Raw genomic sequence first — 26,618 nt, forward strand, 5'->3', positions numbered from 1 at the left:
AGGACGCGCCCGCGCCACGCACTCCATGCGTCGTGCATCCTGCGCCGCGTCCAGTGACCCGCGCGCCGCGCCAGATGAACCGCGCGCCGTGCGCCTCCACCTGATGGCACGCTCCCTAGTCCCACATGGACGAAAAAGGGACCTTCTAAGGTCCCCAAACACCTATAAATACCCCCTCTCATTGAGGGGAAAGCCATCCTATTCAATCCCTTCATCTCCTATCGACACGCTCGATTTCTTACTCTCCTCTACTTCTCTGGATGCCACTTTTGGCCTGAAGCAATCTCTCTTCTCTCTCCCCCGTTCTCAGAGGTTCCGAAGCACTCACGGGGACTTCACGGACGTCGCTCCCTCTGACCGAACGTTCTCCGGTGCTCAAGCACGCCCCTAGGGTTCTCGACTAGAGTTCCCCTCGCGCATCTAACACGCTAGACGCGTACGCGATCTCCGAGGTTCTGAGACGCTGCCGAGGACTCCTCGCGCCCCGTCTCCCTCGTCGAGCACGCTTCTCCACCGAGGTTCCACGCCTCCTACTACGTCCTACACGCTTGAACTACGTTCTGACCTGATCCCACACACGGGTACGTAGGCAGCCGACAACCAAGGCACGGTCACTCCTCCTCCTCATCCCCTACCTCTCCCGAGAGGCGGGTTGATCGGAGAAAACCCTAGCTCGAGACTATCGAGTTCACACTCTTGGCCCGGGTGCGATCACTTGGTCCAGCCTTGGATCGAACCGCCCGAGGTTTTAAATAGTTGTTCATTTTCGTGCGACAACAGGAGCCTCATTCCACACTTTTCATTCAATCCAAGTTTAAGAGATTTGAGAGACTCTCTCTCTAGAACTTGGCCGATCCTCTCTCTCTCTCTCTATTCAATTTCGTTTTATTGTTTTGGCATCTAGGTCCTCCTTTGACCTAGTGTTTAGCTCTGTGACTTCAAGACTCGTTCTTAAGTCGTAGTGTTTAAAAGTGCCCACTCACTAATTCATTTTCTCTCGAATGATTTAGTGATAGAAACTTTCGTGGTTGCTCGAGTTACCGAGGAAGGAAGAGAGACGTGCTGCGAGGGGAGACGAACGTTGCAACCTTTTTCCAAAAGCTTCCCAACGTTCAAGCATCTAAAAAGGTTAGTAAACTTCTATGGTCATAATAGTTTTATTTACATGTGCTTGCTCTTTGTCTAGGTTAGTAAAAACTGTTCTAATTGTAAAAGAAAATTTTTAAAATTCCGCCGCTTAAAGAAGCGTTAAACTTTTTCTTAAACCCTAGATCAATTTCAACAAATGGTATCAGAGCTATGGTCAAAGTTATGCATGTACATGTATTTAAAAATATGAGCTTGAAAATCGTTTTCGAAAGTTTCTAATTTTGTGACAAGTTAGAATTGTTTTCTTAGATTTTTTTTTAATTTATTGCTCTTGCCTTTAAATAAAAAATCATGTTGATTTTCTATGAGTTTGAGATGTTATTAAAACACATTAGAATCAGTTCTAAAAGTTTTTAATTTTTTATATTATAAAACGTGTTTTTAAGTTTGAGAAATTTTCGCGTAAATTTTGTGACTAGTTATATTGTCTTGCTAGTTTCTTTTATTTACTTGAATCGTTTTATTCTTGTTGTTATTTCTTTTATATCATGTTATTACCTTGCTAATAAAACACAAATAAAAGCTTTAACAACTTCCTAAAACATTCCGTTACACTCGATTCTTTTTCGCACCTTAAAAGACCGAAATTTAATTATTTCTTTTGCTTTGACCTGGAGTAAAACCCGCAGTAAAAGTGGCATAACTCTCTGCTCCGAAATCTAAATTTAATGATTCTTGCATAAAATTAAAGATCTGTCTGTCCTCTTTCCAATACCACCGGTTTTGGGTCAAAAGGACATCGGAGCCCCCAGTTATGGCGATTTTACTCCGAGGTGCGCGGCTGTTCCGAAAGTCCAGTTTTTTAGAATTCCGGATTTTCAGCCCCATTACCATGAGTTATAGAACTCTAATGAGAAAATTTTTTTGAGAAAAAATGTTTTTCATAAGATTAGAAACATGATGTGTTAGATTAAAATGTTTTGATTTTTGAAAGTTTAATCAAAATTGAATTTTTACAACACTAGTTTTAATTTTGAGAAACCGTTTTCATATTCAAACTTGAAAATATTTTGTCATCCAAATCAAATAAGTTTTAAAAATGTTTTCAAAACTATATCTATGTCACATATGTTTAAAATCTATATGCTCTTGAAAATTTGAGTGGGAGGTCTCCTTGTAGACAAGTCGAAAAATAAAAAGATGTGTAATCTCAAACTTTCAAGTGTTCGAGTGAGTTGAAGTTCACACTTCCCTCATGCACTTTCCCGAATAGAAAATAGGAAAAGATCGAGTATGTACCTTGTGCCTTTATGCACTAACACTGATGTGAACATGAAATATCTAGGATTCTTTTCTAGTTGTCCGCTCTGTCGCTCTATAACTAGTAAAACCGTTTCCGAACTTATAAGAGTCGATGTACCAACTCCAAAAACTAAGTGGGAGGGTTATATTCGTTGTGTGTAACCCACGATCCCCAACACTAATGAGAGAAGCAATTAACATGGGACTAAGAGCCGCTCTTGCGAACCTCTCTTAAATGGGAGTACTCCAAGGTGTTTTTGCTTCGATCATTGCTCAATGAGCTACGTCCGAGAGTGAGACGATGATGACAAGGCCTCCCCTTGGGGGATTGTTTTTCAAAGTTGACCTTTTGGACTAAGTGGTTGGTTGCACACTTAGGCTCAATCCCTAGTAATCCTCCCTTGAGGCTCTGCGAAAGGATGTGAGTGATCAAACCAATTTAAAAGGTGGCTAGTCAAAATTGGTGTATTGACATGTTGGCTAAGCATTAATGATGTGTCATTTACTTATAAATGGAGATTTTTTACGGCCTTCTCTTGAGGGAGTAAATTATCGTTTGGTTTATAACACCTTTGGATTTTAAAAAGTCTTAAATAAAACTTAAATCCTAAACCTAAGACTAAATCATAAACTTGTTTCAACTTATATAGGCAATATGTCTCTCAACCTTCTCTCAATCATCCTTTCCTCGAACAAACTCGAAAACGAAAACTACGTAGATTTGAAACATAACATTGATATAATACCTACCGTTAACAAGCACAAATGGGTACTCACCACCCAATTTCCTCCTCTGACGAATGATGATTCTACTCAAGAGGACAAAGACGCCTTGGCGGCCTGGCTCTGCTCCGATGAGATTGTGAGGTGCTATATCTTAGCATCAATGAACAATGTGTTGCAACAACAACATCGTGACATGGAGACTGCCATCGACATGCTCAACAATCTCCATGAGATGTTTGAAGGGCAAAGGTGTCAAGCAAGGCAACAAGCAGTCCGACAGTTCATGAACTGTCATATGAAGGTTAGGACTCCTGTTGGAGACTTTATGATACTGATCATTAGTTTTCTTAATAAAATGGAAATCCAAGGATCTGAGATTGATGGAAAGAATGTCATAGATATGATCTTAGAAACTCTCCCCGCATCTCATGATGCCTCCAAGATGAACTACTCCTTAAACAAGCTAGAGTACACTGTTACCAAGCTTATGAAGGAACTTCACACTGCTGTAGGTCTCACTAAGAGAAAGAGGAATCAAGGAGAGGCACATGCTACTGAGCAAAAAGCCTCCGCCTCTGGAACTAAGAAGGGACCTCACAAGGCCGATAAAAAGAACTGTTCTTCCTATCTCAAAGCAAAGGAACGTAATATGGTACTAGTTACCGAAGTATGCTTAGTAGCTGATAATGTATCAACGTGGATTCTTGACTCCGCTGCTACTAACCATATTTGTTGTTCCTTGAATGGTTTCAAGAAAACCAAAAGCTTAGAGGAAGGCGAGTTCTGTTTCAAATGGGGTGATGGGAGCCTGGTGTCTGCAAAGGCTGTGGGATCCGTGACGCTGTCTTTTGAAGACCGCACTTTAAACTTGTATGATGTTTATTTTATTCCTACCTTTGGGAAGAACTTAATATCCGTTGCTCGTCTTCTTGAGCAAGATTATTGTTTAAAGTTCATTAAGAATGGAATTCGTATTTCGTTTCCTGATAATTCTTTTGTCACTGATGCATGTATGAAGAATGCTCTTTTCTACATCTATCACACACAACCTTCCATCTTAGACATCGAAATAGATGACGATCTTATTAGGGAGCCAAAGAGGATCAAACTTTCTGAATCCTTCGATCTAACAAAATCAAAATACCTTTGGCACTTAAAACTTGGTTAAATCAGTCTAGATAGGATTAAGAGACTTGTGAGGGACGGTCCACTCCAAGCCTCTGCAATAGGTTCACCACCTACTTGTGAATCCTGCATAGAAGGAAAAATGACTAAGCGACCTTTCTCCGATAAGGGTTGAAGAGCCACTGAGTTACTGGAACTAGTACATTCTGATGTATGTGGTCCGCTCAGCCAACAGGCACGTGGAGGATACGAATACTTCGTTACCTTAGCCGATGATTACTCATGATATGGTTTTGTCTATTTGCTCAAACACAAATCCGAGACCTTTAACGTATTTAAGGTCTTTAGGGCTTTAGTGGAAAAGCAAACTGGCAAAGTGATCAAAACCCTTCGATCTGATCGAGGTGGTGAGTATATGTCTGGAGAGTTCGATGACTTTCTTAAAGAAGAAGGTATCGCTTCTCAGCTTACCGCACCTGGCACACCTCAACAAAACGGAGTGTCAGAGAGAAGAAACCGAACTCTTATAGAGATGGTTAGATCAATGATGAGTTAGTCATCACTCCCTCTTTCCTTTTGGGGATATGCCCTCGAAACAGCGGCTTATATTCTGAACCAAGTTCCGTCCAAGATGGTTCCTGGTAATCCTTATGAACGATGGACTGGCCGTAAAGTGAATCTTGGCCGAATCAAGATTTGGGGTTGCCCCGCACACGTGCTGAGGCAAAAGACTAGCAAGTTGGCTAGTAGGTCAGAATCGTGTCTATTCGTTGGATATCCGAAGGAAACCAAAGGTTTCACATTCTATAGACCCGAGGACGATAAAACTTTCATTTGCACGAATGCTCGTTTCCTTGAGGAGGACTTTGTGAAGGATGCAAAACCTAGAAGCAAAATTGTGCTTGAAGAAAAGCTGGGTGAGGAAGCTTCTACCTCATCTGTAAGAACTGTTCTTACCCAAACTGAAACACAACCTAACTCATCAGAATCTCGTCAAGTAGTACTTCGACGTAGTGGGAGGGCTACTCAAAAGCCTGACAGGTACATGTCCTATTTTCAAAATATTTTCAAGTTTGAAAATGAAAACGGTTTTTCAAAATTCACACTAGTGTTGTAAAAATTCAATTTCAATTAAACTTTCAAAAATCAAAACATTTTAATCTAACACATCACGTTTATAATCTTATGAAAAACATTTTTTCTCATGAAAATTTTCTCATTAGAGTTCTATAACTCATGGTAGTGGGGCTGAAAATCCAGAATTCTAAAAAAACTGGACTTTCGGAACAGCCGCACACCTCGGAGTAAAATCGCCATAACTGGAAGCTCCTATGTCCTTTTGACCCAAAACCGGTGGTATTGGAAAGAGGACAGACAGATCTTTAATTTGATTCAAGAATCATTAAATTTCGATTTCTGAGAAGAGAGTTATGCCACTTTTACTGCGGGTTTTACTCTAGGTCAAAGAAAAAAAAAATTAAATTTCGGTCTTTTAAGGTGCGAAAAAGAATCGAGTGTAACGGAATGTTTTAGGAAGTTGTTAAAGCTTTTATTTGTGTTTTATTAGCAATGTAATAACATGATATAAAAGAAATAACAACAAGAATAAAACGATTCAAGTAAATAAAAGAAACTAGCAAGACAATATAACTAGTCACAAAATTTACGCGAAAATTACTCAAACTTAAAAACACGTTTTTTAATATAAAAAATTTAAAACTTTTAGAACTGATTCTAATGTGTTTTAATAACATCTCAAACTCATAGAAAATCAACATGATTTTTTATTTAAAGGCAAGAGCAATAAATTAAAAAAAATCTAAGAAAACAATTCTAACTTGTCACAAAATTAATAAACTTTCGAAAACGATTTTCAAGCTCATATTTTTAAATACATGTACATGCATAACTTTGACCATAGCTCTGATACCATTTGTTGAAATTGATCTAGGGTTTAAGAAAAAGTTTAACGCTTCTTTAAGCGGCGGAATTTTAAAAATTTTCTTTTACAATTAAAACAGTTTTTACTAACCTAGACAAAGAGCAAGCACATGTAAATAAAACTATTATGAACATAGAAGTTTACTAACCTTTTTAGATGCTTGAACGTTGGGAAGCTTTTGGAAAAAAGGTTGCAACATTCGTCTCCCCTCGCAGCACGTCTATCTTCCTTCCTCGGCAACTCGAGCAACACGAAAGTTTCTATCACTTAATCATTCGAGAGAAAAGGAATTAGTGAGTGGGCACTTTTAAACACTACGACTTAAGAACGAGTCTTGAAGTCGCAGAGCTAAACACTAGGTCAAAGGAGGACCTAGGTGCCAAAACAATAAAACGAAATTGAATAGAGAGAGAGAGAGAGAGGATCGGCCAAGTACTAGAGAGAAAGTCTCTCAAATCTCTTAAACTTGGATTGAATGAAAACTGTGGAATGAGGCTCCTATTTATAGGAGAGGCTTTACATTCAATAAGGTAGTTTCCTCTTCTATAGAATATCACATATTCATGAGAAAATATTGCCTCCTTCCCACTTAAGTCACACGGCCAAGGCAGCCTTCTAGAAGGCTTGGATTTGTTTCCTTTTTTGTTCATTGCCTTGCCTTGACTCTACTTGGCTAATTACCCTCTTTCCTCTTTGAGGAAATTTGTTTCCTCTTTTTCTTTTGGCAAGTATCTTGATACATTTATGCACAAAATATTCTCTCTTTCTTTGGGTATGTTGGGCGCCCAAGGTCATCTAGAAAAGGCTTCTAGAAGCTTTTCCATTTGTTCATGACAACATGAAAAAGCCCCATTAAGAATTTTCAATAAAATTCTTATGAAATGAAATTAATCCACAAGGCCCAATAAATCTAATTTTGGCCGAGTGTTACTTGTCATCAAATGACCATGTCAAAAAATTTATTGACATTCATTTCATTTAGCTTGGACTCAAAAGTTCACAAACCTTTTCCATATTTAGCTTAATGTCAACTGACTCCACTAAAGAGTTGACACTGAAAATCTCTCGGTTCAAATGAATTTATTTTCTACTCAAGAATTCAAGCTAATTGTAATGAGCAGATCCACAGAATATTATCAGTGTTTACCCTTCATGAATATCATCAGCTAGTCGGGATTTACGAAATTACCATTTTACCCTTCTAGCTGTTATTTCCTCAACTCATTTGTCGCTTGTGAATAAGTTAGAAACAATGTATTGACGAGGAGCTAACAAGTCACATTGTTTTATCGAAAAGAGTCAGGACTCAATTTGGACACTGGCCAGTTTATTTATTCACTCTCCAAGGAACAAAGCATGAGGTGATATACATTGCATTTCAGCAATCTTGTACATGAATTCCATATCTATGAGAACTTCACAAAGTTACTCATGACATTTTCACAACTTAGTACTTCACCAATAGGCCCTGTTCGGAATCACATAGTGAGTCCGAACTCTGACTTTCTCAAATTAGAATACGTAAGCTGTGAAATGGCATGTCTCATTTCAGGATTAAGGTAAGCACGATGCAATTCATACGTAGTGACTTCGAGACATAAGAGGTTAAATGGTTTTTTCTTATCTTGTCTCTAGAAGTGCACTGGTCAATTCAGTACCTTCGGAAGATACCTAGAAGAACTATAGAGTCTCCAACTCTCAATGCCCCATAACCAGACATCATAGATTCTTCTAACAATCGTACTGAGGTCAATATTTCTTTGACCCTTAGATTGCGAATATATCATTTTAAGCAAACTATGAAGAGTTTGGTCATGCAAATCTACATTTGTCTCTTCGTAAGTTGTTTAGTTTGTTTATGGACTAAAGACTAAGTTTTATCATAAAGCTTCAAACACACAAAGAAGAATGAATGAACGTTTCAAATTTTTATTAATGAATAAGCAATTACAAGCAAGAGTCTTCGTGAGACTTTATTACATCAAATGTATAAAATAAAGACTACAACTCTTCTTGTGGGCACCATTGACAACATCCCTCTGATCTCCCTTACCACTCCAGGTGTAGGGAAGCGAATGCACCGTTTGAAGGTTGAAGGTACTGCCCTCATCCTATGTATACATGGTCTTTCCAGTATAATGTTGTAGGGGGAGGGACATTCCAGAACTTGGAACTCTACTATTTTGTTTATTCCATCCGTTTTCACGGGTAGCTTAATGGTTCCTATCGAAGGAGTGGTTACCCCGTTGAAGCCTGTGAGTTGGGTTTGTTCCCTTTCGATCTCTCCCTCTTCTATCCCCATTTTCATTAGGGTGTCTATAAGAATAAGATCCACAAAACTCCCTCTGTCAATCAGGACTCTGGCAACTTCATAGTTGGACACGTCGATTGTGATAACGAGCGCGTCGTCGTGTGGGTTTGTTGTCGCGGAGGCTTCGCTTTCTGAGAATGAGATTTGGACATCATGTTCTACTCCGGGCCGGGTGGTCTTGTTCATCATCCGTCGCTGATGAGCTTTGATCGAGTTTACCGAGTTGCTACAAAATTTTGAGCCACCCATTATGAAGTCTACTCGATGTTCTACTACGGTTGGTGGAGAGTTGGGTTCCCCTTCTTCTGTTGGCCTTGACATTTTTGGCGAGGGATTACCTCTCCCTCGGTTATTAAAGACCTTCATTTTAGGTAACGGACCTTAGTCGACATTCTTTAGTTCCTCTTCAGCATATTTTTCGGTCAAGACTTTACGCATAGTCTCGCAGTTCACCGTCGCATGTCCATTAGTTTGATGGAATTCGCAAAACACGTTCGAATCCATCGTCCATTTTTTTGGGGGTCCTTCCTTCTTGCTTTCGAAATCGGGATGAGCGTGTTGCTTCGTAGCTTGCGTTTCGGCGTCTTGGGCACTGACCTTTCGCAGGTTGTTTCCATCGTTTCCAGGTCGTACCCAGGTGTTCGAGTATGGCTTCTTTTCCACCGTATGCCTTGTTGCCAAAGAGGCGAGTTTCTCTTCTGCTCTATCATAGTTTACGGCCCTATGAATGGCCTCTTCTAAAGTAGGGGGGGGGGGGGGGGTCGGTTGACCGTCATCTCCAGTCTGAATCTCGATTCAAGCCATAGTCCATTTTTCAGAGCAGCCATGGCAGATTCGGGGTCGACAATCGATATTTTTTATAGTAGCTCCTTGTAACATACCATAAAGTCCTTCAAGGGTTCACTTTCTTTTTGTCGGACCCCCCCTAGGTCTGCCATCATTAGTTCATCCTCGACGAACATCGGGTAATGTTTCAGGAATACTGCAGATAGTTTTGCGAAACTATCAATGGAGTTGGGCTCTAATATGGAAAACCACTCTAAAGCAGATCCAAATAGGCTTTCTGCGAACAATCGGCAGTAACCTTCTTCTCGCTCTCTCTCTGTCAGCATGGCTCATCCCATAGCTATTCTAAAACATAGAATATAGGCCTTCGAGTTCGAGGTGCCATTGTAGCTCGGGAGGCGAACTTTCCCGGCGTCGCCAATGAACAAGTCGGTTATGTTTTTAGCGAATGGAGTCCTTCCTGTTTCCGCGACGAGTTGGTCTATTTCAGGGGCCAAACTGGTCGCACTGTGGAATTTTGAATTGACAGCTCTCAGTTCGGCTGCCATAGACTCTTTGAATTATTCAAATTTTGTCATGTTGGGTTCGTCATTCTGAGAACAACAAAGTCACGTGCACAGTGGTGTGATGGTTGTGACTTCGACCAGAGTTGTTATGGTCTGATTTCGTTCGCCCGAGATTTAGGCGGCAAATGTTTGCGAGGTCACCGAGGGACGAGGTCCGGAGTTTGGTGGGAAGGACCTGAAGGGTGCTCCTGCTGGTGGGGGCAGGGGCAGCCCGATCGGATCATTTCGAGCCTCCGAGGCAGCCTCATCTGAAGTCCCGCTGAGCTGGAAGCTCGGACTCTGGTCTAATCCTTGGGAAACCTGAATCTCGGTAAATTCCAGTTGGATGCCTAGAGGAGGAGCTCGGTCCATATGTGAAACTAAGGCTGCATTCCGAGTTGACTCAGAGGTGGTCATTTCGCCGGACCCAAATCGTGGATGTAGAGTGTTTAGAGGAGTCGTGAGGGAGTCCAACCTAGCATAGAAAGCTCGGTTGGTTTCTTTCTGATTTTCCAACTTTTTGTTCAGCATATCCAGGATTGCCCTGATCCCCGGAGGGATTTCCTCTCATGATTCATAATGAGTCGGAGTGGAAGACATGATATTTCTTTCTTGGGAGAGTTATTTCTTTCGATTTTGCTCTTTCTGAAGTTTCCGACAGACGGCGAAAAATTATTAATGTTGATTTCGAGATCGTCAGCAATCACAAATAAATATATGATATATTTGTTTTATTTAATAATAGGTCTCGGAAGACTTCGTATAAGAAACAAAAATAAAATCCCGATTTAATTCGAGGGGAATACTGATACGAAATATGAAAGAAATGAGCTTTATTAAAATACGAGGCCCTGCGCCCTCTTGCCTGGGCGCGCGCCCCGCGCTCTGCCGGCGCCCGCGCCCTTGCCGGGTCAACGCGCGTGCCCAGCGCCTTGCCCTTCCATGGCCTTCCCCACACTTATAAATACCCTCCATCACTTGAGGGGAGGGGGAAAGATAACTTTCTCTGCACCCTCGCACCCCGGCCCTTCGGCCTGGGCATACCTTGCGCAAGGGCGCACCATGCACCTCGCCCGCGCGCACCCTTGCACGCCCAACTCCCTCTCGCGCGCGCCCTCCCGCGTTCGCCCTGCTCCTCGTCAGCGTGCGCTCTTCCGCGCGGGCCCAGTTGCCTCGATCGAGCGCCCCAACATCGGCCGGGCCTCCCTCGGCGAGTACCGACGCTCCCTGACCGGGACGCCGGCCAGACAGCACTCCCGGCCGGGCTCCAAGCCTCGGCACGCCCCGCGCCCCATCCGCAAGTCGTGCCTTGCGCCCTGCCATCCGGCGGGCCTTATGGGGGCCGGCCCAAGGCTTCCTCCAAGCCTATAAATACCCCCCTCATTTCCACTTGAAGGGGACCTTGATTTTTTACATCTTTTGGAGAACTTAAAGAACTCTCTTCTCTACTTTGTCATACACGCTCCTTATGATATTCAAAGAGCGCGTTCTCATCCTCTCCGTGCTAGGCTCAGAAACTCGAGAACCCCCTTCCACGAGAGGGAGCGCGTTCCCCTTTTGCAACCCAAGTCTTCACAGCGCATACGCTGCGCCCCCGGTTTCTCATCCCTTGAGTTAGAACTCAAAGCTACGAGTCAAGAAACCCCTCTAAAGTCTTCACTAGAAGCCACAAGCCGGGTCCTTCTCTAAAGTCTTGGATTCTCAACCTCTGTGCCCAAAATAGCCTTCCACACTCATATTGAACTACGTTCTGACCTGATCCCGACAAACGGGTACGTAGGCAGCCAACCTTTGGCACGGTCACGCCCTTTAACACACATCTCAGGGTCTGGATGGCGCAACTCGGCCTTCGATTTCATATTTTTGGCCCGGGTGCGATCACTTGGTCCGGCCTTGTATCGAACCGCCCGAGGTATTTAATCGTTATTCATTTTCATGCGACAACAATGGCGTTGTTGCTGCTGTCTAGGGAGGTCGGAGTCTCCTTGGACGTTAACGACCTCGGCTGCTTGCTGGTCGAGAAGCGCAACTCGAAGCATCATCCAATGTGCTTATATTTGGCGAACCGGCATCGTCAGGGAGTTGTTACCGACCTCCCTGGCAAGGATTATAACTAGGGCTCGAAATATTTCTATTTCGAGATCAGCGATAAGACCGTCGAGGTGATGAAGAACAACGTTCTCTTCGTCTCTGTTGCACAACATCTTGTTGTTGGTTTTTTGATTATCATTCACGTATATGGTGCGAATTGTTCTTATTTCATGTTCGATGGGCAGTATTGCTTCGACCCCGTAGACCAGAGAGTATGGGGTCTCCCCAGTGGGCCTTCGTGGGCTTGAACGGTAGGCCCACAGTACTCCGGGGAGTTCATCGGCCCATCGTCCATTTTTGGATGTGAGTTTCTTTTGTAGATTACTAGCGATCGTCGTGTTAGTGGCTTCTGCATGTCCGTTTCCTTGCGGGTATCGTGACGTCGAGAAATGTAATGTGATTCCTTCGGTTGTGCAGAAGCGTCAGAATTCTTTCGATATTAATTGGGTTCCGTTATCGGTGATTATCTCTTAAGGCGTTTCGTGTCGTCAAATAATATTCTTCCAAATGAAGTTTTTCACGTCGACGTCCCTCACTGAGATCAATGCTTTGGCTTCAACCCATTTGGAGAAATAATCTGTTGTGATTAGGAGGAACTTGAGTCCTCCTGGTGCGTTGGGTAGACGGCTAACGATGTCCATAGACCATTTCATGAATGGGTATGGGGTAGAGATTGAGGATAGTTCTTCCCCTGGTTGTTTGATATTCGGGGCATGTTTTTGGCATTGGTCGCATTTTTGTGAATGTTGTTCACAGTCGGCGACCATGGTTGGTCAAAAATACCCTTGATTCTTGATTTTAAAAGTTAAAGCATGTCCTGCCGCGTGGTTTTTGCATTCTCCTTCATGTATTTCGGAAAGGATTCGTTTAGATTCGTCCATTCCTACACATCTTAAGTAGATTCCGGAAATGCTTCTTTTAAAGAGTACACCGTCGATTAGGGAGAATCTTGCGCTTCGACTGACGAGTTTTCAGCGCAACTATTTGTCCGTTGGGGTGTGACCTTCGGAAATATACTTGATTATATCTACTCTCTAGTCCCCCTCTTCTATTATTACCATTATACTTGTGTTCTTGGTAGTGAGAGAAGACTTCTTAATTACTTCAACCGGTATGATGCGGCTCGACGTGGGGTCTAAGGTCGCGGCTAGTGCGACTAGGGCGTCGGCGGTGGTATTCTCTCCTCTGGGAATGTGAGTCAATTTGAATTTATTGAGTTGGTCTGTCATTTCTTTTATTATTTTCACATATGCTTCCATACGTTCGTCTCTTGTTTCGAATTCTCCGCTGAATTGGTTTGCGACGAGTTGCGAATCACAAAAAGCGGATATAGATTTTGCTCCTACAACCTTTGCTAGGCGTAATCCTGCGATTAGCACCTCGTACTCGGCTTCGTTGTTTGAGGCAATGAAGTCCACGCGGAAGGATTGCTTTATTACTTCCCCGTGCGTCGATACCAAATGTATCCCAACTGAAGCCCCTTGTTTTATTGATGAACCATCGACTTTGAGGGTCCATACTCCGACATCTGTCGTGGTTTCACTTTCATTTGTAGGGAGTTCGATGAGAAAATCGGCTAGAACTTGTGATTTTGCATAAGTTCTAATACGGTATTCTATATCGTACTCGCTTAACTCGACAGCCCATTTGGTTAACCTTCCTGACAGGTTAGGGCTGTGGAGAAACGAATGTAGGGGTTGAGTTGGCATCACCACTATCAAGTGGGATTGCCGTGACGACGGCTTGAGCCAGTTTTTCCATTGCTGGATATCGCGTCTCGGCGTCAACGAGTGATCTACTAACGTAGAAGACTGGTTTTTGATCTCTGCGTTCCTCTCTGACGAGTACCCCGCTTACCGCAGCAGGTGATACGGCGACGTACAAGTAAAGAGGCTCTCCCTCTTCGGGTTTGGCCAGGACCGGAGGCTCGGCTAGGTATTGCTTCAGCTGTTTAAAAGTGTCCTCGCATTTTTCGGTCCACTCAATTTTCTTGTTTCCTTTCAATAGTTTGTGAAAAGGCAAACATTTATCGGTTGATCGAGATATAAATCGGCTAAGGGCCGCGATGCGTCCCGTTAGCCTCTGAATTTCTCTTTTATTCCTAGGAGAGGGAAATTCTCGGGGCGCTTGTATTTGATCCGGGTTTGCTTCTATCCCTCTTTGAGTTACCATGTACCCGATGAATTTTTCGGAGGACACCCCGAATGTACATTTGGATGGGTTTAATTTAATTTGGTACTTGTTCAGAATTCCAAAGCATTCTTCCAAATGTAGGACATGATCAGATTCTCGCAGGGATTTTACCAACATATCGTCGATATATACTTCCATTGTTTCCCCTATATTTTCAGCGAACATCTTGTTCACTAATCGTTGGTACGTGGCTCGTGCGTTCTTAAACCCGAATGGCATTACATTATAACAGTAAATGCCTTTATCGGTTGTGAATGCGGTTTTTTCTTGATCATTTAGATGCATGAGGATTTGATTGTATCCTGAAAATGCGTCCATAAATGACAAGATCTTGTGACCAGCCGTAGCTTCGACTAAGTGTTCGATGTGGGGAGCGGGAAGCTGTCTTTTGGACAAGCTTTATTAAGATCGGTGTAGTCGACGCATACATGCCTCTTACCGTTCTTCTTTTTTACTACAACGGTATTGGTTAGCCAATCAGGATATTTCACTTCTCGTATCAACCCTGCTTTCAATAGCCGTTCCACTTCTTCGTTTATTACTTTTACTCTTTCGGGGCCAAGCTTTCTTTGTTTCTATTTTACAGGTTTATGGCTTGGATCCACGTTGAGTTGATGTGAGGTAATTTTGATATCTATACCCGGCATGTCCTCGGTTGTCTATGCGAAGGTTTTTTTGTTTTTCTTCAGGAAAGCGATCAGCTCTCGGCGTATGCTTCCTTTTAATTCGGCTCCTATGCCCACGCATCGTTTGGGATTGGCTCCATCGATTTGAACTCGTGTAATCAGTTCTATGCTTGGTTCATCCTTATCCTCCAGTTTTTCTTTTGGGGATGAATCGGTGGTTCCGCTTCCGATGGTCATTAATTGCTATTGACCCTCGTTGGTTTCGTTGTTGGAAAGACCTTCAGAATTGCTCTTTGGCTTGAGTTTTTCGGAAATCCTCTTATGGTTGCTCCTGGCTTCCCCTAATTTCTTGTACCCCGTTGGGAGTCGGAAAACGTACACATAGGTGGTAGGTTGAAGGTACTACCCTCATCTCGTGTATCCAAAGTCTTCCTAGGATGATGTTGAACGGGGATGGGCAGTCGAGCACGATAAATTCGACCATCCTGTTCACGTCTCCGGCCCGTACAGGAAGTTTAATGACTCCTAAAGAAGGGGTCGTTTCACCATTAAACCCGGATAGTTGGTTGGGTTTATGTTTGATTTATGCTTCTTCGATGTTCATCCTATCCAAAGTGGCTTTGAATATGACGTCCACAGAGCTTCCACCATCTTGGAGCTAGTGTGCTTTAATAGAATGCACGCTGTCTCTGCAGAACTCGGAACCTCCCATGATATAGTCGATTTGGGGTTTTGCTTGGGATGCGTTATTATCCTCCTCCCTCGGCATCCCCCTCTTTGGCGAGGGATTTCCTCGGGATCTAGCATTATAAAATTCCTTTTTTTGGGGTGGTGGACCCAGATCGACATTCTTTAGTTCTCCGTTTTTATATTTTTCGATGAGAACTTTCCGAGCTACAACACAATCTAAGGTGTCGTGCCCGTCATGGCTGGAACGGGCGTCTTGGAAAGGGTCTTCCTCGGATTGTGTTTCTTGGCTAAGAGGGTCCTCTCCTCTTCAGCCTTTGCGTAGTTTGAGGCGTGATGAATCGCGTCCTTGATGGTGGGTGGCCTATTCACGGTCATTTCTTCCCAGAATCTGGACTCATCCGAGAATCCATTTTTTAGAGCGTTCAGGGTTGACTCTCCTTCGACGGAGGGGATTTTTTACATGACGGTCTTAAACCTTGTCAAGAAATTTTTCAGAGTTTCGTCTTGAGTTTGTTTAGTGTTCCACAAGTCTGCCATGGTTGCCTCATCTTCCACTAACATCGAGTAGTGTTTTATGAAGGCGGCCGACAGCTGTTAAAAAGATCTTATTGATCCTTCCTTGAGACGTGAAAACCAATCCAAGGTGTTTCCTGACAGGTTCTCGGCGAACAACTGACAGTATCCAGCTTTTCTCTCATCGTCTCTCAGACATGCCCGACCCATCACGATGCGAAAGGCCGCTACATAAGTTTTCGGGTTAGAGGTACCTGAGTATTTGGGAAGTCTGACCTTCCCGGCATCCCCGACTCTAACCTAGGTTATGTTCTGAGTGAAAGGAGTTCGCCCAGTGTCTTCCACCAGTCGGTCGATCTCGGGGGCCGAGCTCATGGCGTAATGCATTCATGATTCAACAACCCGGAACTTCGACTCTACCATCTGGCGGAAGGCATCGAACGCGGGGTGATCGCCTCCTGGGATTTCCATGGTGAATTGTTCTCCTCCAGCATGGACTTGTCCTCCTTAGGGGTTGTCTTCTCCTAGTCGAGCTGCGGGTCCGAAATAATTTGGCTCCTCTCGAGTCTCTTCCTCACGAGAGAGGGCGACGATTCGAGGAACATATCCAGGAGGAGGGCTCCTGGATGAGGGTGCAGTAGGTTGCCTTGAGTCGGTCGACCTCGCCAATCATTGGCCTCGACCTGTCCATCAGATTAACCCATTCCAGTCGCGTTGCTGGGGCAAGCTATGTTAGGCGACATCTGAATTCCGGAGAAGCTCAGACGCCTTCTGGGCGGAGCGAACCTATGCCCGTTTATGGTGACCGGGCCAACCGAACTCAGCAAGGTAGTTCACTCGACATCGAGCTGCTCCTGGAGCGAAGACTGCCCAGTTGTCAAGCTGTCGAGCAGAGATCGGGTCGACCTCTGGAATTCAGCGGTGGTTTCGAAAAGTTTCGACAGAAGAGCCCGCATTTCCGAATCGGCTCCGGAAACTGGGATTTCATGCTCACTGTTGGAGGACATCTTTTCAGATTAGTTCGATCTGTGTCCTTCGGTGTTAGGCTTCTGATAGTTTCCCACAGACGGTGCAAAATTGTTGAACCGATTTCTCGTTCCAACAATCTATACGAATGTTATTGAAAGTTGGGTATTCGTATATTTATTTTAAGAAGGAAGGGTTTCAGAATCCGATTATGAAGAAGAGATCGAAATTCCAAGACGTCAAGATATTAGAATATAAATATAAAAGTCATGCGAAAGAAAGATTTCTTTATTAAAATACGAACGTGAATAGTACAACGAGAGTGAAATAAAATGGAATCGATTTAACAACAAGCAAAAATAACAAAAGGCTAAGATTTTTTGTAAGCTTCTTTCTTCAAAAATAATAAATCAAAAGTCCCCTTTAAAACGAAATGAAACTAGCTTTAATAATCGGCTCGTCGATCATCTCCTTCCTTCAGGTCGTTCCACGTTTACGGCCGGGAATAGTCTTCACCTCGCCGATCTCGGGACTCATCCTTCTCTTCAGGTGATTTGACTGTCTCATTGAAGAAGTGGTACGTGTGTTGTCGGCTCGTCAATGACCGACAGGGGCAAAAGAGTCAAAACGGGCCACGATTCAAAGAACTACGAGGAGGCGAGGTGTTGCTAGCCAATCCGAACCAACATAGGCAGAACCGTCGCGACGGCTCCCGGCCGGCCAAGGAACGCACAGCAACTCCCGGCCGGCCAAGTCCCGTCCGGCCGGCCAAGGCCCGTCCGGTCGACTCCTGGCCGGCAGCCTCCCGGCCACTGGCCGGCCCAAGGTCAGCCGGCCAATAGCCGGCCCAAGTTCAGCCGGCCAATGGCCGGCCCAAGTTCATCCGGCCAATGGCCGGCCCAAGTTCAACCGACCAATGGCCGGCCCAAGTTCAGCCGACCAATGGCCGGCCCAAGTTCAACCGGCCAATGGCCGGCCGAAACCTTCAGCCGGCCAATGGCCGGCCCAAGTTCATCCGGCCAATGGCCGGCCGAAACCTTCAGCCGGCCAATGGCCGGCCAAAGTTCAGCCGGCCAATGCCCGACCCAAAAAATCACTCGGCCAAGGGGTCTCCAACACACCCCTTGGTCGCCTATAAATATGGAGGTCCATCCTCCCCCGAAAGGTAATCCATTTTTGAGTCGTGAAACGCTGTCGAACTCATACTTCACTCGTTTCGCTCGTCTTTGGTCTCTCACCCTCTAAAACCTCTACACTCCACCTCAATCCCACTAATGTTGAGCGTCGGAGAGGTAAACAGAGGCACACCCTCTGTTTCCCCTTTGTAGTTCATGTTGGAATTGATCTAGGGTTTAAGAAAAAGATTAAACGCTTCGGGAAGCGGCGGAATTTTAAAAAATTTCTTTTCAAGTAAAAACAGTTTTTACTAACCTAGACAAAGAAACAAGTACATGTAATTAAAAATCAATATGAGCTAAGAGTTTACTAACCTTTCTTGAAGCTTGAACTTTGAAGAAGCTTTTGGAAAGTTCGCAACGCTCGTCTCCCCTCGCAGCACGTCTCTCTTTCTTTTCTCGGCACCTCGAGCAACCACGAAAGTTTCTATCACTAAATCACTCGAAAAGAAGGAATCAGTGAGTGGGCACTTTTAAACGCTACGACTTAAGAACGAGTCTCGAAGTCGCAGAGCTAAACACTAGGTCGAGTGAGGACCTAGGTGCCAAGACAAGAAAAAATCGAAAATAAACTAGAGAGAGAGAGAGAGAGGATTTCGGCCACAAGTTCAAGAGAGAGAGAGTCTCTCAAATCTCTTAAACTTGGATGAATGAAATGTGAGGAAATGAGGCTCCTATTTATAGGAGAGGTCTCACCTTCAATAAGGTAGTTTCCTCTTCTATAGAATATCACATATTCATGAGCAATTTCCTCTTTTTTCCCTTTGAGACATTCGGCCAACACAAGGCTTCTAGAAGCCTTGATTTGTTTCCTATTTTGTTCAAGGCCTTGCCTTGTCTCTCACTTGGCCGATTCCCACTTTCCTCTTGGAGGAAATTTGTTTCCTCTTTTTCTTTTGGCAAGTATCTAAATACATTTATGCACAAAATAAACTCTCTTTCCTTGGGTATTATGGGCGCCTATTCTCATCTAGAAGGAGCTTCTAGAAGCTTCTTCATTTCTTCATGAGAACATGAAAAAGGCCCATTAAGAATTTTCAATAAAATTCTTATGAAATGAAATTAATTCACAAGGCCCAATGATCAAGTCATGGCCGAGTGACATTAAGTCATCAAATGAACTTGTAAAAAAATTTATTGACATTCATTTCATCATATGTCTCAAAAGACAAAAATACCCTTTTGACTATTTTTGTTCTTGTTTTGACTTAGCTTCCAGTTTAACTATTCCTATCGATGTGATTCGTGACAGTGACCTCATGGACCCAAATGAACAAAGCTTGAGCTAAACACTTGGACTCAAAAGTTCACAAACCTTTTCCAAGTTTAGCTTAATGCCAACTGACTCCACTAAAGAGCTGACACTGAAAATCTCTCGGTTCAAATGAATTTGTTTTCTACTCAAGAATTCGACCTAATTATGATGAGCGGATCCACTGAATATTATCTATGTTTACCCTTCATGAATGTCATCAGCTAGTCGGGATTTACTAAATTACCATTTTACCCTTCTAGCTATTATTTCCTCAACTCCTTTGTCGCTTGTGAATAAGTTAGAAACAATGTATTGACGAGGAGCTAACAAGTCACATTGTTTCATCCAAAAGAGTCAGGACTCAATTTGGACACTGGCCAGTTCATTTATTCACACTCCAAGGAACAAAGCATGAGGTGACATACATTGCATTTCAGCAATCTCGTACATGAATTCCATATCTATGAGAACTTCACAAAGTTACTCATGACAGACTCACAACTTAGTACTTCACCAATAGGCCTTGTTCGGAATCACATAGTGAGTCCGAACTTTGACTTTCTCAAATGAGAATACTTCACCAATAGGCCTTGTATGATACAATTCATACATAGTGACTTCGAGACATAAGAGGTTAAATGGTTTGTTCTTATCTTGTCTCTAGAAGTTCACTAGTCAATTCAGTACCTTCGGAAGATACCTAGAAGAACTATAGAGTCTCCAACTCTCAATGCCTCATAACCAGACATCATAGATTCTTCTAACAATCATACTGAGGTCAATAGTCCTTTGACCCTAAGATTGCGAATATATCATTTTAAGCAAACTACGAAGAGTTTGTTCATGCAAATCTACATTTGTCTCTTCGTAAGTTGTTAAGTTTGTTTATGGACTAAAAGACTAAGGTTTTATCATAAAGCTTCAGACAAGGAAGATTGAATGAACGTTTCAACTTTTTATTAATGAATAAGCAATTACAAGCAAGAGTCTTCATGAGACTATATTACATCAAATGTACACAAATAGACACTACTACTCTTCTTGTGGGCACCATAGACAACAAACTCCCACTTGCCTCAAAGAAGATGTGAGTAGTCCTACATGCCTAATCCCTTTCGAAGTTGGTCGAAGACCATGTTCGCTAGGGCCTTGGTGAATGGATCTGCCAGAGATCTACTTCACTTCCACGTCTCCACGCTGCACGATCTCTCGAATCAAATGGTATTTCCTCTCAATATGCTTAGAGCGCTTATGGCTTCTAGGTTCATTTGACAATAAAGGGCATGGGCTCGTTGACGTTTGGAACAACTTCCAAATACTTAAGGAATTTTCTAAGCCATACAGCCTCTTTGGATGCTTCACAAGTAGCCACATATTCTGCTTCCATTGTGGAGTCAGCAATGCAAGATTGCTTAATACTTCTCCACACAACAGCTCCACCATTAAGGATGAACACAGATCCCGAAGTGGATTTCCTGGAATCCTTATCCGCTCGAAAATCGGAGTCGGTATATCCCGTCATAGTCAGGTCAGTACCTGAGTATGTAAGCATCAAGTTCCTAGTTCTTCGAAGATACTTAAGAACATGCTTAACAGTAATCCAGTGCTCGGGTCCAGGGTTGGATTGGAAACGGCTAACTACGCCAACGGCGAAACATATATCAGGTCTAGTGCAAAGCATAGCATACATGAGGCTTCCTACGGCAGAGGCGTAAGGAATTTTCCTCATGTCTTCAATCTCTTGTGCAGTCTTGGGAGACTGGTCCTTAGAGAGTGAAACTCCATGCCTAAAGGGTGTTTGGCCCTTCTTGGAGTCTTGCATCGAGAAGCGATCCATTACCTTATCAATATAAGATGCTTGAGAGAGCGACAGGGTCCGATTTTTCCTATCTCGAAAGATTTGGATCCCCAGAATGTACGCGGCTTCTCCTAGATCCTTCATATCGAATTGCTTTGCTAGCCAGACCTTAACCTCAGATAACTTACCCACGTCATTACCAATGAGTTAGTATATCATCGACATATAGTACCAGAAACACAACTTTACCTTCGTGTATTAACTTGTAAACACAAGGCTCATCTATTGACTGTTCAAAGCCGAAGCTTTTCACAGTTTCATCGAATCTAATATTCCATGACCTAGATGCTTGCTTTAGTCCATAAATGGACTTAAGTAACTCACAAAACTTGGTCTCTTGACCTTCTTCCACGAAACCGTCTGGTTGAGCCATGTAAATGCGCTCGTCAAGATTGCCATTCAGAAAGGTTGTCTTGACATCCATTTGCCAGAACTCATAGTCGAGAGCTGCAGCTATGGATAGGAGTATGCAGATGGATTTAAGCATCGCGACTGGCGAGAAGGTTTCTTCATAGTCAATCCCTTCTTGTTGGGTATAACCCTTCGCCACAAGTCGTGCTTTGAACGTCTCGACGTTCCCATCAGGACCCCTTTTCTTCTTGTATATCCACTTACACCCTACGGGTTTAATCCCTTCAGGAAGGTCTACAAGTTTCCAGACATTGTTGACATACATCGAGTGCATTTCAACTTTCATGGCGTCAAGCCAAATGTTTGATTCAGAACAAGCCATCGCTTGGCTATAGGAAACAGGATCATCCATGTCAGAGACGGCTACAAGAGAGTCTCCATAAGACATGTACCTGTCAGGCTTTTGAGTAGCCCTCCCACTATGTCTAAGTACTACTTGACGAGATTCTGATGAGTTAGGTTGTGTTTCAGTTGGGGTAAGAACAGTTCTTACATATGAGGTAGAAGCTTCCTCACCCAACTTTTCTTCAAGCACAATTTTGCTTCTAGGTTTTGCATCTTTCATAAAGTCCTCCTCAAGGAAACGAGCATTCGTGCTAACGAAAGTCTTATCGTCCTCGGGACTATTGAAAGTAAAACCTTTGGTTTCCTTTGGATATCCCACAAATAGGCACAATTCTGACCTACTAGCCAACTTGCTAGTCTTTTGCCTCAGCACGTGTGCAGGGCAACCCCAAATTCGGATGTGGCACAAACTTACTTTACGGCCAGTCCATCTTTCATAAGGAGTACCAGGAACCGTCTTGGACGGAACATGATTCAGTATATAAGCGGCTGTTTCGAGGGCATATCCCGAAAAGGAAGGAGGGAGTGATGAGTAACTCATCATTGATCTAACCATCTCCATAAGAGTTCGGTTTCTTCTCTCTGACACTCCGTTTTGTTGAGGTGTGCCAGGTGCGGTAAGCTGAGAAGCGATACCTTCTTCTTTAAGAAAGTCATCGAACTCTCCAGACATATACTCACCACCTCGATCAGATCGAAGGGTTTTGATCACTTTGCCAGTTTGCTTTTCCACTAAATCCCTAAAGACCTTAAATACGTTAAAGGTCTCGGATTTGTGTTTGAGCAAATAGACAAACCCATATCGTGAGTAAACATCGGTGAAGGTAACGAAGTATTCGTATCCTCCACGTGCCTGTTGGCTGAGCGGACCACATACATCAGAATGTATCAGTTCCAGCAACTCAGTGGCTCTTCGACCTTTATCGGAGAAAGGTCGCTTAGTCATTTTTCCTTCTATGCAGGATTCACAAGTAGGTAGTGAACCTATTGCAGAGGCTTAGAGTGGACCGTCCCTCACAAGTCTCTTAATCCTATCTAGACTGATATGACCAAGTCTTAAGTGCCATAGGTATGTTGATTTTGTTAGATCGGAGGATTCAGAAAGTTTGATCCTCTTTGGCTCCCTAATTAGATCATTATCTATTTCGGTGTCTAAAAGGGAAGGTTGAGTGGGATAGATGTAAAAAAGAGAATTCTTCATACATGCATCAGTGACAAAAGAATTATCAAGAAACGAAATACGAATTCCATTCTTAATGAACTTTAAACAATAATCTTGCTCAAGAAGACGAGCAACGGATATTAAGTTCTTCCCAAAGGTAGGAACAAAATAAACATTATTCAAGTTTAAAGTGCGGTCTTCAAGAGACAGCGTCACGGATCCCACAGCCTTCGCAGACACCAGGCTCCCATCACCCCATTTGAAACAGAACTCGCCTTCCTCTAAGCTTTTGGTTTTCTTGAAACCATTCAAGGAACAACAAATATGGTTAGTAGCAGCGGAGTCAAGAATCCACGTTGATACATTATCAGCTACTAAGCATGCTTCAGTAACTAGTACAATACTATGTTCCTTTGCTTTGAGATAGGCAGGACAGTTATTTTTATCGGCCTTGTAAGGTCTCTTCACAGTTCCAGAGGCGGAGGCTTTTTGCTCAGTAGCATGTGCCTCTCCTTAATTCCTCTTTCTCTTAGTGAGACCTACAGCAGTGTGGAGTCCCTTCATAAGTTTGGTAACAGTGTACTCTAGCTTGTTTATGAAGTAGTTCATCTTGGAGGTATCAAGAGATGCGGGGAGAGTTTCTAAGATCATATCTATGATATTCTTCCCATCAATCTCAGATCCTAGGATTTCCATTTTATTCAGAAAACTAATGATCAGTATCATGAAGTCTCCAACAGGAGTCCTAGCCTGCATATGACAGTTCATAAACTGTCGGACTGCTTGTAGCCTTGTTTGATGCCTTTGCCCTCCAAACATCTCAAGGAGATTGTAGAGCATGTCAGCGGCAGTCTCGATGTCATGATGTTGCTCTTTCAGCATATTGTTCATAGATGCCAAGATACAGCACCTCACAATCTCATCGGATCGAAGCCTGGCCGCTAAGGCGTCATTGTCCTCTTGAGTTGAATCATCATTCGTCAGAGGAGGACACGGGGTGGTGAGTACCCATTTGTGCTTGTTAACGGTAGGTATTATGTCGAGGTTACGTATCGAATCTACGTAGTTTTTCGTTTCGAGTTTGATCGAGGAAAGAAAGATAGAGAGATGGTTGAGAGACATATTGCCTATATAAGTTGAAACAAGTTTATGATTAGTCTTTGGTTTAGGATTTAAGTTTTATTAAGACTTTTATAAAATCCAAAGGTGTTATAAACCAAACGATAATTTACTCCCTCAAGAGAAGGCCGCAAAAAATCTCCATTTATAAGTAAATGACACATCATTAATGCTTAGCCAAGATGTCAATACATCAATTTTGACTAGCCACCTTTTAAATTGGTTTGATCACTCACATCCTTTCGCAGAGCCTCAAGGGAGGATTACTAGGGATTGAGCCTAAGTGTGCAACCAACCACTTAGTCCAAAAGGTCAACTTTGAAAAACAATCCCCCAAGGGGAGGCCTTGTCATCATCGTCTCACTCTCGGATGTAGCTCATTGAGCAATGATCGAAGCAAAAACGCCTTGGAGTACTCCCATTTAAGAGAGGGTCGCAAGAGCGGCTCTTAGTCCCACGTTAATTGCTTCTTTCATTAGTGTTGGGGATCGTGGGTTACAAACAACAAATATAACCCTCCCACTCAGTTTTTGGAGTTGGTACATCGACTCTTATAAGTTCGGAAACGGTTTTCCTAGTTATATAGCGATAGAGTTGACAACTAGAAAAGAATCCTAGATCTTCACGTTCAGAGCAGTGTTAGTGCATAAAGGCACAAGGGACATACTCAGATCTTTTCCTATTTTCTATTTCGGGAAAGTGCATGAGGGAAGTGTGAACTTCAACTCACTCGAACACTTGAAAGTTTGAGATTACACATCTTTTTATTTTTCGGCTTGTCTACAAGGAGACCTCCCACTCAAATTTTCAAGAGCATATAGATTTTGAACATATGTGATATAGGTATAGTTTTGAAAACATTTTGAAAATTTATTTGATTTGGATGACAAAATATTTTTCAAGTTTGAAAGTGAAAACGGTTTTTCAAAATTCAAACTAGTTTTGAAAAAATTCAATTTCAATTAAACTTTCAAAAATCAAAACATTTTAATCTTACACATCATGTTTATAATCATATGAAAAACATTTTTGCTCAAGAAAATTTTCTCATTAGAGTTCTATAACTCATGGTAGTGGGGTTTGAAAATCCGGATTTCTAAAAAACTGGAGTTTCAGACAGCCGCGCACCTCGGAGTAAAATCGCCATATCTGGCGGCTCCGATGTCCTTTTGAGCCGAAACGGGTGGCATTGGACAGAGGACAGACAGAGATTTAATTTGATTCAAGAATCATTAAATTTCGATTTCTGAGCAGAGAGTTATGCCACTTTTAATACGGGTTTACTCCAGCTCGAAGAAAAAGAAATAAATTAAAGCTTGGTCCTTTTTAGGTGCGAAAAAGAATCGAGTGTAACGGAACGTTTTATGAAGGTTGTTAAAGCTTTTATTTGTGTTTTATTAGCAAGGTAATAACAAGGCATAAAAGAAACAACAACAAGCATAAAACGAATACGGTAAATAAAAGAAACTAGAAAGACAAGGTAACTAGTCACAAAATTTACCGAAATTCCTCAAACCTTTAAAACACGTTTTTATATATAAAAAATTAAAAACTTTTAGAACTGATTCTAATGTGTTTTAAAAACATCCCAAACTCATAGAAAATCAACATGCTTTTTAATTTAAAGACAAGAGCAATAAATTAAAAAAAATCTAAGATTACAATTCTAACTTGTCACAAAATTAGTAAACTTTCGAAAACGATTTTCAAGCTCATAATTTTAAAAAACATGTACATGCTAATCTTTGACCATAGCTCTGATACAATTTTTTGGGATTGATCTAGGGTTTAAGAAAAAGATTAAACTCTTCGGGAAGCGGCGGAATTTTAAAAAATTTATTTTCAAGTAAAAACAGTTTTTACTAACCTAGACAAAGAAACAAGTACATGTAATTAAAAATCAATATGAGCTAAGAGTTTACTAACCTTTCTTGAAGCTTGAACTTTGAAGAAGCTTTTGGAAAGTTCGCAACGCTCGTCTCCCCTCGCAGCACGTCTCTCTTTCTTTTCTCGGCACCTCGAGCAACCACGAAAGTTTCTATCACTAAATCACTCGAAAAGAAGGAATCAGTGAGTGGGCACTTTTAAACGCTACGACTTAAGAACGAGTCTTGAAGTCGCAGAGCTAAACACTAGGTCGAGTGAGGACCTAGGTGCCAAGACAAGAAAAAATCGAAAATAAACTAGAGAGAGAGAGAGAGAGGATTTCGGCCACAAGTTCTAGAGAGAGAGAGTCTCTCAAATCTCTTAAACTTGGATGAATGAAATGTGAGGAAATGAGGCTCCTATTTATAGGAGAGGTCTCACCTTCAATAAGGTAGTTTCCTCTTCTATAGAATATCACATATTCATGAGCAATTTCCTCTTTTTCCCTTTGAGACACTCGGC

The 26,618-nt window shown here is 42.6% G+C and overlaps 1 protein-coding gene across 1 annotated transcript; it reads right to left on the reverse strand.

Annotated features, from left to right (window-relative positions):
• Positions 1-5,388: 5,388 nt before the first annotated feature.
• LOC149404550 (uncharacterized) lies at positions 5,389-8,816 on the reverse strand. The gene is made up of 2 exons (XM_089607579.1): positions 8,427-8,816; positions 5,389-5,403 (listed from the first exon to the last, which is right to left on the reverse strand). The coding sequence occupies exons 1-2, from the start codon at positions 8,814-8,816 to the stop codon at positions 5,389-5,391; spliced, it is 405 nt and encodes a 134-aa protein (XP_089463705.1).
• Positions 8,817-26,618: the final 17,802 nt, after the last annotated feature.

This window comes from Urtica dioica, chromosome 2, assembly GCF_054948205.1.
Source record: "Urtica dioica subsp. dioica isolate 48M chromosome 2, U.dioica_male_clone48M_v1_H2, whole genome shotgun sequence".
NCBI classification, from domain to species: Eukaryota; Viridiplantae; Streptophyta; class Magnoliopsida; order Rosales; family Urticaceae; genus Urtica; species Urtica dioica.

What these genes read in the sequence shown, in the direction of transcription:
- LOC149404550 (XM_089607579.1), bottom strand. Translation starts at nt 8,816, where the DNA reads ATGTCAAGGCCAACAGAAGAAGGGGAACCCAACTCTCCACCAACCGTA.